Here is a 19,816-nt window from a genome sequence, read left to right on the forward strand (position 1 = left end):
GGCCACGATCTTTCACAAACTGTAATAACCAGTAACACTGTCACAGCCTAAGCCTCTTTAGCTGAAGACCTTAAATAGGCTTAAAATGATGTATGTAACCTTTTCAAAAATACTTTATCTAAATGAATATCAGGTCAAGTTTTAGAATCAAATGCTACTCTTAATCACTGATACATAATAAATTTGAAACACATTCTTAGTGTCTAATGTTATGTGTTGTAAACGGTCATCAATGTAGTACATTAATAACATAAATGTAAATACTAGAAAAAAAAAGTTTTACTCTCACATACTGCAGAGATAGAAAAAGCAGTTCAATAGATAGATAGACAACTAGCTTTTACGTAAGTTAAAATGCATTATTGGTATATTATAAAAGAAATAACAGCAAAGCAAGTCAAACAATTAAAAATATAATGACATTTAATGAAGCAACCTGAAAGGAGAAATCTAGGCATGGGCAAAATTAGAGTGTTCTCTCTGGTAAATTAATTTACCAGGTTATACTGAAGAGTTTCACTTGGCATTTGACTTGAATCTGTTTAAATCGAATTTAGTCCCTTCTCTCTTGTTCATTTTTGAAGTAGAGAGCAATTATGTTTACAGGAAAAATTTGATGTACTGTCAGTTGTCCAAGATGTACACTTTTTTAGATGAATGGAGTGGTTTAGAAATAGAATCAGTAGTGCAAGAAGCCAGACATTAAAAAAAAATACACAAAAAACTTAATACTGACACTTTGTGAGGCATAATTACTAGCTTAATTAAAACATGCCCTTTGAATTTCAGAGATTGACCAAACTGGAAGTCAATTAATTTTAGACGCTATATTTTGGCACTGCATGGTTCAACTGAAGGAGACTAGTTCTCTTATTTGTTGACTGTCCCTTGTGTGGGCAATACACATGATGGATTCAACAGTGCCAGCTGGAAGCAATGGCAGGAAAGTATAAAATTGCCTTGAAACAAAAGAGGTTTCTTTGCTTTTCCACATTTTTTCAAAGAGGAGTAAAAAGGTCAAAATTGTATTGCTGTAAACTTCCAATATTCACACGAATGAACCAAAATGAATAATATGTCATGGTGCGTGGCTGCTGCGAGCCTCAGCTTTGGACTCTGGCCTTGGGTCAGCTCAAGGAACAGGGAATAGAATGGAATATGGGGTTGCCTCTGACCTCAAGTGAGCGGGGTGAGGCAGAGCCAGGTGGTGGGTGTGAGCGAACAAAAATGCAAAGCAGTTGGGAGTGTGTATCGCTGAATATCATCTTAACGACACTGCGGAAGCAGCTTTGAAAATCTCAAAGGTCATTTTAAGGGCCAATCAACAGCAATAAACGTAAAAAGTCTAATTATATTTCTCATACTCTTGCACTGTTATGTTGTTGCAGTATTTTTAAAAATACACATTTTATCTATTCAAATTTAGCTATTTTAAATATTTTGTCAAATATGAATTATCTATTTGGTAAATACTTCATTGTATGAATTCAGATAAAGTTATTCAATACAGCTTTAACATTGTTTTTCTAACAACATTCTTTTAAAATCTGATTTGCCAATAAAACAATTTATTTTTGTAGCAATTGCCATTGTAAATGTTTATATATATACATTAGTTGGTAAAAACTTACTAATATACAGTAGTAATATTTAATGGATAAACCGAACTGATTTAAATTTCAAGTATGTTAAGTTCCTGGTGGTATAATTGTGAAAATCTGTCCATTTTTCCTGTATGAAATCAGACTTGACAGTTTTACATTAATCCATGATTCAAGTTGTTCTGTTATCACTCATCTTTTATTATCAGAATTTATTGCTTAACCTGTGTACAAATCAAGAATTACAGAATGAACTGAGAGACTGCATTACATTTGCCAACATACCGTTCAGATATATAATATATTGCATGTTGTTTTACATAATTTGTTGCGATAGGGGTTATAGTCAGCCTTCAAAAAGTAAATATATAAATTTAGTATATACAGATTTTTATTTATTATTCTGTTTTGCCTGTATTGGAATAACTGTGCATCTTGGTAATGCATTTCTGTTAAAAGCAGTATTACAAGCTTTGTGCTTTGACACGCTGAAAATTTTACTTTGGTTTTAACAAATGGAGCAACCCGTTTCATCACCGGTAGCCATTTCGTTTTAAACTTGCCTTCATTTTTACATGCTATAAAAGTGGTTAGTATTGCAGGTGTACAGTTTCTCCCCACATCTCCTAGTCCTTTACCAGTAACTGCAGATGCATGTGAATGTTTGGATGAACATACATAGATGTCTAATCAAGCCTCCATTCCTTTATCAGGACTGGTAGGAATTCATATTAAAAAGCAATTATTTTGTAATCTGCAAGTTATACAATTACAAATTACATCTGACAGAGTAGTGTGCAATTTAGAATAATGATGTGACCTATTTCTGAGCTAACTAAACAATGGGATAAAAGAGACAATAGCGAAATCCTATCAAGTATGTTTTGCCTTTTTTTTTTTTTTAAGATGATAAGCAGGATTCAAGCAATCACCTACTGAAATAAATTCTCCTGTCTCAAACACAAAACATTTCCAGACATGAAATTATCATTATATTGTGCTCTTTCTAGTGAATCCCCAAGCATACGATATTAGATTGGACACCTTCCCTTTTATCATTGCAGATCAGTTTAAATACCTAGAGATAAATATCAAAAGTAAACATAAAGCTCTTTATCAACAAAATTTCGCCATCTGTATGGAAAAAATTAAGCAAGACTTGCATAGACGGTCAACCCTTCATCTCACTCTAGCTGGAAGAATTAACGTTGTTAAGATGAATATCCTTCCTAAGCTTCTCTTTTTATTTCAAAACATTCCAATATACATCAATAAGTCATTTTTTAAGCAATTAGATTCAACCATAACCTCATTTATTTGGAACTCAAAACATCCAGGTATCCAAAGAGCGACCCTACAAAGACCTAAAGCAGAAGGTGGCATGGCTCTACCTAACTTTTAGTTTTATTACTGGGCAGCAAACAAGCTATAAAAACCTAGACACAAATAGATAAACATACACAGGCTTGGTCCGCAATAGAAATAAAATCCTGCAGTACTTCCTTATATTCCTTGCTTTATGCCCCAATAAATGTGTTATTGCAAATATACTAATAACCCAATTGTGCTTCACTTACTCAGAATATGGAACCAATGTAGAAAGCATTTTAAGATGGAGAATCTTTTATCTGTGGCACCTCTGCATGAGAACCACCTTTTTCAACCCTCGCAAACATATGCAGTTTTTAATATTTGGAAAACCTTTGGTTAGAGATCTTTATATTGCTTAGAGATCTTTATATAGACAACATTTCTGCATCCTATGAACAATTATATTACAAATTTTACTTTCCAGCAACACATTTCTTTCACTATCTTTAAATTAGAAACTTTGTTAAACAGAACCTGCCCGATTTTCCTCATCTCCCACCTTCCTCTAGGCTGGAAAAAATATTGCTCAGTTTCGAGGACTTGGACAGCATTTCTGCAATATATAGAATTATTTTACAGTCCCTACCTTTCAAAGATCCAAGGGGAGAATGGGAAAAAGATCTCTCACTTAACATATCAGAAAAGGAGTGGAATGTAGCAATGTAGAGAATTCACTCAGCTCCATATGCGCAAGGCATACAATTATTCAACTCAAAATTATATATCACATATATGTCTAGCTTAAAACTGTCCAAAATGTTTCCAGGGCAAGATCCAACCTGTGAACGCTGCAATCAAGTCCCAGCCACAATGGGTCACATGTTTTGGGCCTGCACCAAATGAAAAATTTTTAAGTGCCTTTCAGACAGCCTTGGTGTCAAATTCCTCCTAACCCATTAACAGATGTGTTTGGTGTTCGTCCAGATGGGCTTAAAGTGGAGAAGGACAAACAAACTGTGAGTGCTTTCACTACACTATTGGCATGCTGACTTATTTTGCTAAATTGGAAGAATCCTAACTCTCCTGTTTTAAGTTATTAGGTAACTGATGTTTTATACTATCTGAAATTGGAAAAATTCTCAGTTAGAGGATCTGTGCAGAACTTTTTCAAAACTTGGCAGGATCTAATCAATAATATTTTAGAAGAAGCCCTTAAAGCACTGAGTAAGTAGATTCTCTTCCCATTTCTTTTTCTTCTCCATTTATCTTTATCCACCTATTAAACTCATCAATTTATGTATTTTTACAAGCTTTAAGTCTTACTCCATTGTATACATCCTAAGTGGTTTCTTCTAACCACTGTTCACTGGTTTTCATACTGGTGCTTATTCATTTCAAACTGTCCCAATTTAGCGCACATATTTTTCACTAAAGGCATATATTTATTCTGATTTACGGTTTAAACATTGTCACTATGCAGCACTTCTTTTTAAAACAACTATTTGTCTCAAAATTAATACAGCTGAGCCCAAAAGGATGTCATGCTTACATGTGGCAATTCAACTGCTCCTAGCCAAATGCAACATCTTCATCATAGATAAATATGCAGCTGTTCAAAAATAATTACCAGATGGCAAACAACATCCCGTGGGAACTGATGATGAATATTTTCCACATAACTGGACATTACTTTTGTTTGCAATGTTTTTCAGCTCAACTGTACACTTTTTTTTTTACATTTTATTAATTTTAGTAGAATCAAACAATCCATAGAAGCAAGTCAAGTTTAACAAAACTAGGTTATGAATGAATCAACCCCACCCATGAGAAAGAGAGCCAGACCAGCTTAGCAAACCTTTTAATATGTAAATAAATAAAAAGAAAAAATAAACAGAATAAAAAAAGGGGGGAGAATCCGCTTCCTCAATTTAAGTGCTTATTTTAAAATGTTTTGAAAAAGTTTTGTACAGATTCTTTAACTGAGAATTAAATTTTGTCCAATTTCAGATAATATATAACATCAGTTACCCACTGATTTAAAAGAGGTGAGTTAGCATTCTTCCAATTGAGAAAGATAAATCTATGTGCCAATAGTGAAGTAAAGGCAATTACAGTTTGTTTGTTCTTCTACAGTTCAAGCCCATCTGGAAATACACCAAACATAGCTGTTAATGGATTAGGAGGGATTATGACACCAAGGCTGTCTGAAAGGCATTTAAAGATTTTGGTCCAGAATGTTGTTAATTTGGTGTACACCTAAGACACATGGCCCAATGAGGCTGGGAAAATTTTTGGAAAACTTTAAAAGAGACAAATGTGCTTGATAAAAGATTTTAAGTTGAATAATTGTAGGCTTTGCACATATGCAGCTCGAATGTATTCTATGCATTGCTACCTTCCACTACTTTTCTGAGATGCTGAGTGAGAGATGCTTTTCCCACTGTACTCTGGGTCTTTGAAAGGGAGGGACTTTAAAATGTTTTTATATATTACAGAAATGCCATCTCAGTGCTCGAGACTGATCAATATTTTTTCCGGTAGGTATGAGGTGAAGGAAATTGGGCAGGTTTTGTTTAACAAAGTTTCTAATTTGAAGGTAGTGAAAGAAATGTGTTGCTGGAAAGTTAAACTTGGAGTGTAATTGTTCGTAGGATGCGAAGATGTCTATGAACAGATCTCCAAGTGATTTAATCCCGAATGTTTTCCAGACATTAATAACAGTGTATGTTTGAGAGGGTGAAAAAAAGATGGTTCTCGTACAAAGATGTCACGATAAAAGTTTCTCTGTCTTAAAATACTTCCTACATTGGTTCCATATCCTGTGTGAGTGAAGCACAATTGGGTTGTTAGTATATTGACAATGACTTGTACTTACTGGGGTACAAAGCAAGGAATATAAACAAGTACTGCAAGATTTTATTTGTATTGTGGACCAAGCCTGTGTCTGTTCATCAATTTGCGTCAATGTCCAAGTTCTACAGCTTGTATATTCACCACACAGTAATAAAACTGAAAGTTAGGTAGAGCCATGCCACCTTTTGCCTTAGGTCTTTGTAATGTTGGGTCACCCTTTGGATATGTGGATTTTTAGAACTTCAAATAAATAAGGTTGTTATGATTGAATCTAATTTCTTAAAAAACAATTTATTGATGTATATTAGAATGTTTTGAAATTGAAAAAGAAGCTTAGGAAGGGTATTCATCTTGATAATGTTAATTCTTCCAGCTAAAGTGAGATGGAGGGCAGACCATCTATGCAAGTCTTGCTTTATTTTTTTAATTCAGACAGCAACATTTGGTTGATAAAGAGCTTTATGTTTATTTGTGATGTTTACCCCTAGGTAATTAAACTGATCTGCGATGATAAAAAGGGAAGGTGTCCAATCTAATATCATATGCTTGTGAATTCAATGGAAAGGGCACACTTTTGCTCAAATTAATTCTGAGACCAGAAATCTTTTGAAATTCTGTTAGTGCTGTTAGGACTGCAGGCACAATATTTTTTGGATCTGATATATAAAGTACCATATCATCTGCATATAGAGAAATTTTCTATTCAAGTCCATCTATGATAATTCCCTTTATTTCATAAGCATTTCAAAAGTTGCCATTCAAAAGCCATTGGCTCAATGGCGATTCCAAAAAGCAGTGATGACAAGGGACATCCTTGTCTAGTACCACTGTACTGTAAACTTAATTTGACCTTATAGGTTCCAGTTTTATTTTCAGGTATGAAAGAAGTTGATTGGTCTTATTGTTTTTGACCTAAGACCTTGAAAATTATATAAGCTTAGCTTCTGCTATCCTTTATGCAAGTGTGTGATTTTTTTTTCATTGTATTCGATGTCCACACCTGTACAACCTTGTGTGCCTATATATAATAACTTTATGGTTAAGGATTTATCTTTGGGGGTATCTGCTTGCATTAATAAATCTACTTAATTACCCTAATTAAAGATACAAGTTTCTCCGTTCCTTAGATTGCCTCCACACAACTTTGAGCAAGTAGCGGGGGAAGAGCCTATCCGAACAGCATCAAGCACCAATTCAACACAAGGAACAAATAGAATGTAAACCTTTAAGTCCTGAAATGAACATACAGCTGCATCAGTTCTATCTGTTTGCTGCTATAGTTATAATACAGGATACTATACACACAAAAACAAAGAATTATAACTATATGTTTACTGGACATTTTGAAGCGTATATGATGTGATTTGTTCACAATTACTTTACCTGCCAAGTCTTAAGTTACCCAATAATAGACTGGTTTCTGAAGTCACCAGATTTACCTCTAGCCTACGGTCACCCACCACAAAAAACACCCCTATCACTCGTGCATAATTAGTTTAAATGTGAACTACAAGTTAAGTGTATGCATGTGCCCTTCGCTAGTCTATCTTCACATCCTGGTTTCTGGTTAACATGATGCATGTTATAGAAGAAGCTATAATATGTCTCTGACTTAATCAAGTGACACAAACAATACAGTATGTTACAGTGCATCGAGGAAAAAGAGGAAAGACTTTATTGTAAGCAATGTAATACCTACTTAACACTAGAATCCCTGAAGCATATGAAAAAACTCGTAATCCCGGGCCACCTTAAATTCCTTCACACCTCCTCATCAGCCTCTTTTGTTTTGCAAATATGTCGATCTGCACCGGCAGCAGGCCGCCTGCTATCCCATCCCCCACCGATGCAGCTTTAAATCGTATACCAAGTTCTCCCAGCTCAACTCTATTTATCTGTGTGTGAGGTGCCTTGAATTGTATAGAGTAAATATAATATATCGTTATTTGGAACACATACATTTCATGTTTGTTCCATGTCTACAACAATCTGTGTAAATGTAGGATGACAGGAAATGCTAGGAAAGAAATGCTGAACACATAACTAGAACAGAAACATTTTTCATGGCCTACTAATAATGTGACAAAATTAGGGGGATCGATCTGTTCTTAACTCTATTTTTCTTTCTGTAAAAACTTGATTGCTTTGTATGAAGTGTAATAAAATTAATAAAAAAAAAAAAAATAAAAAAAATAATGTGACAAAATTGCTGACATGAAGTGTATAATGTGTGAAGACTTAAGTCCAAGTATCAAATAAACACTTTCACAAAACATATAACAAAACAAGTGCACTTTTATCAAGAATTTAACCAAAATAAAAATAAAAACACACTCACATATACAGGTGCAGCTCAATAAATTAGAATATCATTGAAAAGTTAATTTATTTCAGTAATTAAATTCAAAAAGTAAAACTCATATATTATAGAGATTCATTACACACAGAGCGATATATTTCAAGCATTTATTTTCATTTTGCCGATTATGGCTCATAGCTAATGAAAATCCAAAATTCAGTATATCAGAAAATTAGAATATTGTGAAAAAGTTCAATATTGTAGACTCATGGTGTCACACTCACTCAGCTAATTAACCCAAAACACTTGTAAAGGCTGGTTCCACAAGGAGGGTAAGCCACAAAAGGTTATTGCTAAAGAAGCTGGCTGTTCAGAGAATGCTGTATCCAACCATATTAATGGAAAGTTTAGTGGAAGGAAAAAATGTGACAGAAAAAGGTGCACAAGCAATAGGGATAACCATAGTCTTGAGAGGATTGTGAAGCACAGACCATTGAAGAATTTGGGGGAGATACACAAGGAGTGAACTGCAGGTGGAGTCAGTGCTTCAAGAGCCACCATAACCAGATGTATCTGGGACATGGGCTACAACTGTCGCAGTCCTTCTGTCCATCCACTCCAAAACCAGAGACAATGTCAGAAGCATCTTACCTGGGCTACGGAGAAAACGGACTGGACTCCTGCTCAGTGGTCCAAAGTCCTCTTTTCAGATGAAAGTAAAGTTTGCATTTCATTTGGAAATCAAGGTCCCAGAGTCTGAAGGAAGAGTGGAGAGGCACAGAATCCAAGTTGCTTGAGGTCCAGTGTAAAGTTTCCACAGTCAGTGATGATTTGGGGAGCCATGTCATCTGCTGTTGTTGGTCCACTGTATTTTATCAAGTCCAAAGTCAGTGCAGCAGTCTACAAGGAAATTTTATCATCTATCTAACTACTTTAAAATGCTTCAATGCACGAAAGACCCAGAATCGAACCTGCCACCTTTGGTTACATTCTTGAAAACAAAAAAAAAACGCACTTGTTTTGTTATATCTGTGTTTTTAGTGAAAGAGTTTATTTTTAGTTGAAGAGCCAATTATTAGTTGAACATAAAAGTTTCTGTTTTAGTTATGTGTTCAACATTTCTTGCCTTGCATTTCCTGTCATCCTATATTTACACAGATATTTGTAGACACGGAACACACATGAAATGCATGTGTTCCAAATAATTATATATTATTTACGCTATACAATTCAAGGCACCTCTCACCCAGATAAACAGACTTGAGCTGGGAGAACTTGGTGTACGACTAAAGCTACATCAGTGGGGGATGGGATAAGCAGGCGGCCTGCTGCCAGTGCAGATCGATACATTTGCGAAACAAAGGTGATATCGGTGCACAGTTAACGCAGTGATGAGGAGGCGCAATTCAAATTAAGGTGGCCTGGCATTACAAAAATTTTTGCAGGCTTCAGGGATTCTACAGCTAATAAGTTTAGGATTGTAAAGGAGAACACACTACCAATCAGTAAAACACACACATGTATATGGAATATACTAGTTAAATAACCAGAAGATCTTAAAACAAAATATTTTCACAGGGCTTTTTCAAAATAATATTTATTTAAAAAAATTACATCTTTTACTACAGAGTGAACAGTGAATTAACACTGATCTTGCTTTTCTTCGAAAGGGTAAAATGTAACTAACGTGTAAAAAAATGATGTGGAACTTAAGACATCTGAAGTGGTACATCAGAAACTTTCTTTACTTAGTATGTGAAGACACATTATTGGAGATTCTTTGTAATTAGCAAGCCCTGGGGCATGCTAAGCTGCAGTACTGCTGCAAATATATCCATAGACAAATCACGATGCAACAAGGAAAATATGTTTTCCAATGCAAATTAGGCTTAAACTCTTAATGCAAGTTAATAGATCAATAGTTAATTATTAACATCTGCAATTAATATATACAGATGGACTGGCATTCAATCCAGGGTTGGCTTCTGCATTATGTATATTGGCAATACTTAAGAAAATAAATACAAAGAATATACAAAGATTTTGATTATTTTCTTCTTTTAAATCCAGGAGAGATTCAACAAATAGGAATATTTCCTTTGCTGTACATACGAGTGTCAGGTGGCCAAAACAAACACAGTAATTAAGGATAGAGGGGCAAGAAGTGCTCGGCACAATGCATCTCTTCCATCATATACTTAGTGTGTACACAGTAACATTTCAAAAAAATATTTTTTGCACCATTGCCCTACTGAAACCACACACACGAGTATCTGGAACAACCAAATGTTTGTTCATTTCTATTATATATGGACACATCACAGATATTTGAATGTTTAGTTTGGATACTGCCTTTTCTCTACTTTTAGGCACCTGACTTTTAAGACAGTACCTCTAAACCAACATTAAAGCATGATTGTCCATGAAAAAATGGAAGCACCCTGGATGCTGTAAGACAAGAAAAATCTGACCCAAACACTGAAGCTGAACAACTGCTAAAGGTAACAGTATCTTAAGCAATCTGAAGCAACCAGGTCAGAAGAAAAACACAAGCTTAATGAATTACTGAAAAACTAAGAGTGGAGAGGCAAAATTTACAATTACAACAGCTAAATTTACTGTAGAACAAAGTGACAGTGACTTGTTTTTTGGCATTGCACGTAAGTCAGATCTTAATTATAATCTTTGATTTAACAAAGACCTACCTAAGCCAAAGTGAAATTCCTTAATAAACTACAGAATGTCTTCTCTGTGAAACTGCTAAAGGGTGTGTCTCTCATGATATTTAGCATCAATGAGTCTCCATCTGATGGGGAGGTGGTATCAATTACAACTGAATGACCAACTATAATTCAAAAGGCTGGATTTATGTTAATCCAAAAAAAAAAACTACTGGCAAGATGTCCATGCTTTCCTTTATAAACCAGTGTTGGCACTGTTTATTCTGCACAAATTCAACCTGGGTTCAGTTTCATCTTTCTTTAAACAGACCATCTACTGAGTAGTTCTATTCAAAGGAGAATCCTAGTGCCAGATATAAGCAACTTCTAGAAGATCTGTAATGGAGTTGGGAGCAGAGACCACATGAACTTTTATAAAATATTTAAAATTGCTAGTGTTTTTGAACTTTTGCTTAATTACAAAGATAATGTTTAAAAAAAATATTTTACGTTGGAAAAACATAATACGGAAATGAAGTCTAAGAAACGCGAGAGACTTCAAATGATCGACATGGAAATGCGCGTCTGTCTTTTGAAAATTGATCCTCGCATCAATCTCATATGTGCTGAAAAACAATCTCAACGTTCACATTAATTAAATTCAGGATTTATCCTTTGATTCCTCTATGATGAAGAGGACATGTCTTTCACAAGGTATAAAACCTGAAGCTTCATTTTATTGTAGCATGCAGGCAAACCTGTTCCTCCTTTTTGTTAAGTGCCCACTAAATTAAATTCCTTCACTATTTTTCCACAGTGACTCAGCTGTCCAGTTTGCCCCACACTTATTACGCACAATGTCAGCAGGCTTCCTCGTAGTGCCAACTGTGATTTACAAGCAAAAGCACGATTATACTGATTAGATATTTAGAAGTTGCAGTGTTGTGGGTAAAAATTAAAAAAAAAATTAATTCAGGACAAATGGTCAACCTAATTATTATGATTGTCATTAATAATTTTATCTAGGCAGCAGCTGAATGTGGTTTTGCAGTCACACACAAATTTTCTTCAATAATTTCTTAATACACTAACAATGATGCAGCAACATCCCTCCGAGTGCAAATCGTTTTCTCTTGTTGTTCACTGTTGCTCTCTGCAGCTCCTTCACCAGCTGACATCTCAACCAGTTGTTTCTCAAGTGATTCTAGCACTTATTTTTTGGTATCTTGGTCAACAAACATGTGATATTTGTGCTATGGATCAAGTACAGTAGATATATAGTACAGTGGTTTGGAGAATGCTCCACTGAAGTGTTTTGTGACAGCCTCTAAAAGTGTGTTTTTCGCTGTCTAAACTCCGGAATCTGTCTGGCCACACTTCCTAAACAAGGTTATTATAGTTAACTAAAACTAAAATCAAAACTGCAACTATTAATAAAAAGATATACCTGTAAATTGAAATAAAACAATTAACAAAACTGAAATGAAAAATTAAAAGTAAACTAAACCATTAAAATAGCTGGAAAGACTAACAGAAATAAAATAATAATTTACTAAAACTAAACAAGGCCAAACCTTAGATGCAGGGGTCAAGAAATTAATCAAAATATATTACTAAGAATTTAATATTTTTTTTTAATAAATATACCTGCCATTAGTCTTTAATCCTTGTAACTTTAACTCTAAAACAGATGGTCATCCACCAGAAGCCACCTGCATATATTCATCTAGTGATCAGCAGCTGGTAAAGGAGGGTGGGTGTTCACACAGCCGGCTGAATACAAGAGCGTAAAGTGTGTAAAATAGAAAGCAATTTGCAGTGTGAAAATAGTGACAGTTTTTAGGAGGAGATAGTGACAGCATGATAGATTCTGGTTCAAGTGTTAGTGAAGAACACCAAAGTGATGATTTTGTTTTGAATGTGCTCGGTAGCTTTCAACGCTGCCATTAACTGAATCTCCGGGACAGATAATCACTTACAAAATTTCAGACTGTTCATAAATGGCAGCATGTTAGCTGTAATTCTGACTGAGCCCAAGATACAGCATATGTACAGAGCAAATACTACAGCAGCACATACTAAGCCAAACTTCAGGCTGCAAGTGAGTCTAATGTCTGTTATGATGAGCTGCCCAACTTCTTTATGCTTCTTGTATATCAAGATGTAATTCAAACACCTTAAGTCAGAATGTGCTGGTCACCAAAAAACTTTACTGTAGAGACAGAAAAATCACAAGTGAGTAATGATTCAGTTTATTTCTCAGGTGCCTGCGTTTTGTTGACAATAATTCACCTGCAACTTCACACAGGAAAAATCCTTTTTGAAAATAAAACAGCACTGGCCGAGACACTGACAAGGTCAACATACATGATCAGCATAATGTTGCTGACCAATCACTATTGCCTTAAAAAGGTCATTTAATAACAAACTAATACAAACCTTATAAAATTCTACAGCTGGCAATATCTCTACTGAACTACAGGTGAAGGGACTCTGCCAACTAGTGAAAAACTAAAGCTGCTAATGTGTTTTTGTAGTTATTCTATATATTTATTGATTAATCTTTTTTTAGTTTACATTCACAGCTCAAACTACCTGATATTGTGAAAATAATCCAGTAGCAGAATTATGTTTTAAAATATTTGTCCCCCTCTTTTCAATCTTTTTCAAAATATAGCTGAAATATTATAATCTGTTCATTCTTAACAACAGCCATATCATACATATTGCAAACCAGGGGTTTTTCCTGCCTTGCATTCAAACCTGATGGGATAGGATCCAGGATTCCTGCAATCCTGCTCTGGATAAGGCAGTTTAGAAAATGTATATATTGTTCCTAATCCCAGATGCTGTTTCTGTCGTTTTGTGGCTGTTCATACACCTATTACCTGCTCTAAGCATATTGTATTGGAGCATGAAATGCTGTGTGCTATAGACATTTAGAGTATAGAAAAAAAAACCTCTCATACCTTAAAATTCACCTAGATTTAATCACAAATTGGCCCATTCTGGGCAAGAAAAGGAAAAGATGAAAGTGCAATCAGTCAGCGCACATTTGTTCAGTACAAATGACATAGAAAATATTTTAAAAATTAGTATAAAATAGTATACAATTGTTCATATTCAGCATCTTGTTTCGATTATGCTGGTTTTTATCAGACAAAACAAAAAACAGATAGTGAATCATGTAGTGTAGAAGTTTCCACTAAAATTAAACTCATATCCAAGCCTGTTAAGTGCACAGTTCTGTTTGATTGTGACAAAAAACTAAACTCCACAGTGGCTTTTTAACCAGACACTAATTACTAAAACTGAAATGGAAAGTAATAGATACAAAATAAATTAGAAATGTCTTCATGAAATAAAACTTAAATTTAAACTACAAATACACAATGAAGGAAAACTAAAACTAAACTGAATTTCCAAGTATTGTGTGGAAAAATGTAGAAATAGAAACGAATATAAAAAAAGCAAAAATATAATAATCTTGTTGCTAAGCAGGTGGTTAAGCATTTCAACCGATGGAATCACATCCGCAATTGTAGATGAATGTGAGTTTATGTCTTTAGTAAGTTGCTGAAAATGTTCACGTACAGTAATAATGTTTTCTGCATTCCCCACTAATGTGCAGTGAGAGTGGAAGGAAGCTTGTATTCAGCAACATAAGCAGCAAAGAATGTGCTTCTGATTAACCAGACTTTTCAGCATATAATATGTGCTGTTCCCACAAGTAAGAACGTTTTGCGGAAGCATTCTTTTTGGGATAACCAGGTCTGTTTGTATTTCCCTCAGCTGCAATATGGCGATCTGCGAGTTCTAAAAATGAGTAATTATTCGTCTCTCAGTGGCAGCACAGCTGGAGATGGTTCTCTGGCTCAACACGCCTTCATTTACAGCAAGCTGAAAAGCGTCAGCCATGCAGCCTAAACTTTTAATGCCACTTTTTTCCATAGATTTTGCAGGCAGACCAGATAGAAACTCTGCTGTATTCCTTTTTCAGAGAAACATATGATTGCATGGCTGATATGCTGCTTTACTAACAATACCTGCCCAATGAATAAACAACACGCGCAGTGATCCTGGTAGCAAAATTAGGAAATCCCGTTATTTTATTTTTTTTGGTGTGAGCGCAAGGGGGTGTACTTGCATGTGTGTTTTTCTGGAGCTTAATGTCTGCCTCACCAAACAATGAAAAATATATTTAAAGTATTTAGTGAACTGACAAAGTCGCAAAGCATAAATTATATCATCTGTCCAATTCCAATGTTATTATTAATGAACATTGAGTTCCCAATATATTGAGTATTTCTACTTATGTCTATATTAATGTGTACTTTTATAATTAAACTAAACTATAGAACACAGTTCTTAACTATTCATTTTTTAAATAAATTTATTTTTATAAAAAAAAAACAAAATTCTGTAGGCTTATTGTTCAGTGACCACAGAAATACCAAAATAAATCAAATTACCTTAAAATACACAATTTAACTAATAAAATACATCAATAATACATATGGCATAAAAGAAAATAAAATGTTTCTTATAATTACAAGATGTTATGTTGTTTAGTTTCTTCTGTATTGTACTTAATTGAAACAAGGCATATTTAATAAAAGTACTTTTCAATATTTCTCTAAAAATAAATAAAAGTTTGTATGTGTATGTATACAGTATGTGTGTATATATATTATATATATATATATATATATATATATATATATATATATATATATACACACAGTATATATATATATATATATATATATATTTTTTTCCCACACAATCAATTGATATATGGCAATCAAACACTGCTTAAATGTAAATATACATGCACTTATAGATTTTAATCATTTTAAATCATTAATTGCACTATAGCTTTACTGCTATTAAAATATACTATATTTATACAGGTTTTTGTAATAAATGTAATTCTCAAGGTGTAATTATAAATATTGATTACCATTTTAATTATGCAGTACTTGTTTCTTACCAAAACTGTATGACACACAGAAGCATATAATAAACATAGTACAAATAGCTGCAAATGTAGCAAATTTTCATAAGCTGTTTATGAAGACGACATAAGACTAACAAATAAGTAAAAGATGCATTTTGCTGTTATGCTAACAAGTAACAAGTTTACTAACTAGCACAATCATCTTTATCTTTTCTTTTTCCAATTAAAAATGTAAGCTGTTGTACTTCACTGTCCAAACTCAAATGGTGACCATTTTAATACAAAAGATAAAATAAAAAGGTCTGACTTTATTAAAAAGCTTTTCTTGCTGTTTGTCTAACTGCTCAGAATGACTCCTCCAATTCCTTTTTCTCAGTTTATACTCCACACTTTTTAAAGTAAAGGTTAATACTGCAGTCGCCTCTCGCTCTCTGCTAAGTGTTAAAACATGTCTCTACTTACTGCTCTTCATATATGCTGCAAGAAGTTTGCTGAAAAAAAAGGCGCCCTGGCTCAACTACCATAATTACTGTAAACCTTAGAAAAGCAGGGGCTGTAAAGATTGTTTTTGTGTTTGGCCAATTTACCGATCACTGACTGAGTCTTTCTTAGTAAAAAAAATGGAGCATCCCTAATATAAACATATATGTTGTCTACACAGGCTAGATGTTATTGAATTACTAAAAAAATGGAGAACAAGAAGACAATTGTAGGTTTTCAGCATACAGCATGATGATTAACTACTCTGGTTTGTATATTTAACAAACATGGTCATCATGTGGCACAAAATGAAAATAAAACATGGAATGCATACAAGAGTAATCATCTTCCTTTACTTAGTTTGCAGGCTTTTAATGCTAATTATTTTAAGCATTCATTATTACAGTTAGCATAGCAACCCAATAATGATTATTAAGACAGTCTGGCATTTACAATTCATAAATATCAATTTATGTTGGCAAGAGTAGTTATTTTTTGTTAAAGGCTTACCAAGTCTTTATTTTTCAGTTCTTGAGATAACACATGAAGCTTGCAACCTTTATTTTTAGATGTGACCACTTCATACAAACTGCAGTAGATTTCACTTATGCAAGCTGCAATTTTATAAAGATAAAAATAAGTGAGTTCTAGTCATCCAATATTCTTGTATACTTGTAAATCCTTTCTTCATTTTTAGCAAAGCTTGCAAAGAAAAAGCAGGTCCAAAAAAATCAACTTAACATTTTCTCTTAACAAATTCATATTTATTTATTATATACAATACAGCTGCTGTAAAAGTAAAATAAAATCTGTATGTCTAAATATTGTAATGTATTATAGTGTTTTACGTAGACAGTGCATTCATTTCTGCAAATAATTAATCATGCAGAACTCTCTTAATTAGGGAGTATGTGCCCTTTTTAAATCATAATGATAATCGAAATCACCCATATGGGCCTGATCAAAAGTTTACATAACCTAGAATGCTGGGGCTGATAATATACACACAAGTTGGCACACACAGATTCAAATTAAGGATAATTAACACTAGAATTACCAGAGCCTACGAAAAAACTCGTAGATCCGTCCCACCTTAAATTGCTTCGCACCTCTCCATCAGCGTCTTTTGTCCGGTAAATCTGTCAAGCACCAAGCAGCCTACTATCACATCCCCCCACTGCCACACAGTTTTCTCAGCTCAAGTCTGTTTACCTGCATGTCAGTTGCTTAGAGTTGTATAGAGTGAGAAGTCAAGCAAAATGACGCAAAGTACAGCAACGGCAGCTTCCACCTGCAGCTATAAACTCTTTAGTACGCAAGCGACTCTCCACGCTAGTGTTTAGATCTGGATGGTGTACATGCCCAAAAAAGAAGTCTGACTGCATTCTCGTACCACTGCTTGCATACTAAAGTGTCAGCAGGCACTTTTCGTGGCATTACACGTATTTTTTGAGCATGTATATCAAACACAGGAAGCTCTGCCATCTACTTGTGACTTTACGCTGTAGGAAGTAAGTAAATAAAGGTAAATAACATTTGATCTGGCTTTTATGTAAGTAACATATAAATGTTAATGTTTGGACACATGCACCGTCCAGATCTAAACACTAGAGTGGAGAGTCTATAGCTGCAGGTGGAAGCTGCTGTCGATGTACTTTGTATATAAGATCCAGATCGAATGTTATTTACTTATTTACCTTTATTTATTTAGTTCCTACAGTGTAAAGTCACAAGTAGACTGCAAAGCTTTCCGTGCACATATACAAAGTAGAGCGACAGCAAAACTGCATTCTTTCTCCAATGTGGAACCATCGTCATGATCTGAGTTCACTTCTATTATAGCGCATCTTCTATTGAAAACAGCAGTGTCAGAAGGAGGGGGGGTGGTATCGTGAACGTGACTAAGAGAATAAAACAATAAAAAAAAAAACAAAAAAAAACAAAGCTAACCTTTACAAGTATCATAAATTTACAACGGCTGTTACAGACTGAAATCAGAGAGTAAGAATAAGAACATTCTCAAAGCGGACTCGTCCGGCCTCTAACCTGTGAAGTTTTGATTATCAGTCAACAGTTGATACAGTTGCGCCACCAAAGCGGTCGTAGCAAATGCGTGTCGATGTCGTACTCTAACACGGGTTCTTTTTCTGCAGTTATATTCTTGAATAGAAGCGCATTTGTTCTGCTATATTTGTACCTTTTGTGAAAGTGTTTATTTGATATTTGGACTTCAGGTTTCACATATTATACAGTGGTGTGAAAAACTATTTGCCCCCTTCCAGATTTCTTATTCTTTTGCATGTTTGTCACACAAAATGTTTCTGAACATCAAACACATTTAACCATTAGTCAAATATAACACAAGTAAACACAAAATGCAGCTTTTAAATGATGGTTTTTATTATTTAGGGAGAAAAAAATCCAAACCTACATGGCCCTGTGTGAAAAAGTAATTGCCCCTGAACCTAATAACTGGTTGGGCCACCCTTAGCAGCAATAACTGCAATCAAGCGTTTGCGATAACTTGCAATGAGTCTTTTACAGCTCTGGAGGAATTTTGGCCCACTCATCTTTGCAGAATTGTTGTAATTCAACTTTATTTGAGGGTTTTCTAGCATGAACCGCCTTTTTAAGGTCATGCCATAGCATCTCAATTGGATTCAGGTCAGGACTTTGACTAGGCCACTCCAAAGTCTTCATTTTGTTTTTCTTCAGCCATTCAGAGGTGGATTTGTTGGTGTGTTTTGGGTCATTGTCCTGTTGCAGCACCCAAGATCACTTCAGCTTGAGTTGACGAACAGATGGCCGGACATTCTCCTTCAGGATTTTTTGGTAGACAGTAGAATTCATGGTTCCATCTATCACAGCAAGCCTTCCAGGTCCTGAAGCAGCAAAACAACCCCAGACCACCACCATATTTTACTGTTGGTATGATGTTCTTTTTCTGAAATGCTGTGTTCCTTTTACGCCAGATGTAACGGGACATTTGCCTTCCAAAAAGTTCAACTTTTGTCTCATCAGTCCACAAGGTATTTTCCCAAAAGTCTTGGCAATCATCGAGATGTTTCTTAGCAAATTTGAGATGAGCCCTAATGTTCTTTTTGCTTAACAGTGGTTTGCGTCTTGGAAATCTGCCATGCAGGCCGTTTTTGCCCAGTCTCTTTCTTATGGTGGAGTCGTGAACACTGACCTTAATTGAGGCAAGTGAGGCCTGCAGTTCTTTAGATGTTGTCCTGGGGTCTTTTGTGACCTCTCAGATGAGTCGTCTCTGTGCTCTTGGGGTAATTTTGGTCGGCCGGCCACTCCTGGGAAGGTTCACCACTGTTCCATGTTTCTGCCATTTGTGGATAATGGCTCTCACTGTGGTTCGCTGGAGTCCCAAAGCTTTAGAAATGGCTTTATAACCTTTACCAGACTAAAAGATCTCAATTACTTCTGTTCTCATTTGTTCCTGAATTTCTTTGGATCTTGGCATGATGTCTAGCTTTTGAGGTGCTTTTGGTCTACTTCTCTGTGTCAGGCAGCTCCTATTTAAGTGATTTCTTGATTGAAACGGGTGTGGCAGTAATCAGGCCTGGGGGTGGCTACGGAAATTGAACTCAGGTGTGATACACCACAGTTAGGTTATTTTTTAACAAGGGGGCAATTACTT

At 34.9% G+C, this 19,816-nt stretch overlaps 1 protein-coding gene across 3 annotated transcripts in view; it reads right to left on the bottom strand.

The window, feature by feature from the left end:
- Window positions 1–19,816, bottom strand: part of tasor2 (transcription activation suppressor family member 2) — a 121,346-nt gene that overhangs the window by 52,612 nt on the left and 48,918 nt on the right. For all 3 annotated transcript variants that reach the window (XM_039761345.1, XM_039761344.1, XM_039761343.1), the window contains exon 11: window positions 16,675–16,778. In XM_039761345.1, the coding sequence (XP_039617279.1) occupies window positions 16,675–16,778 (104 nt within the window). The remainder of the gene's footprint in view (window positions 1–16,674; window positions 16,779–19,816) is intronic.

This window comes from Polypterus senegalus, chromosome 8, assembly GCF_016835505.1.
Source record: "Polypterus senegalus isolate Bchr_013 chromosome 8, ASM1683550v1, whole genome shotgun sequence".
In the NCBI taxonomy this organism is placed as follows: Eukaryota; Metazoa; Chordata; class Cladistia; order Polypteriformes; family Polypteridae; genus Polypterus; species Polypterus senegalus.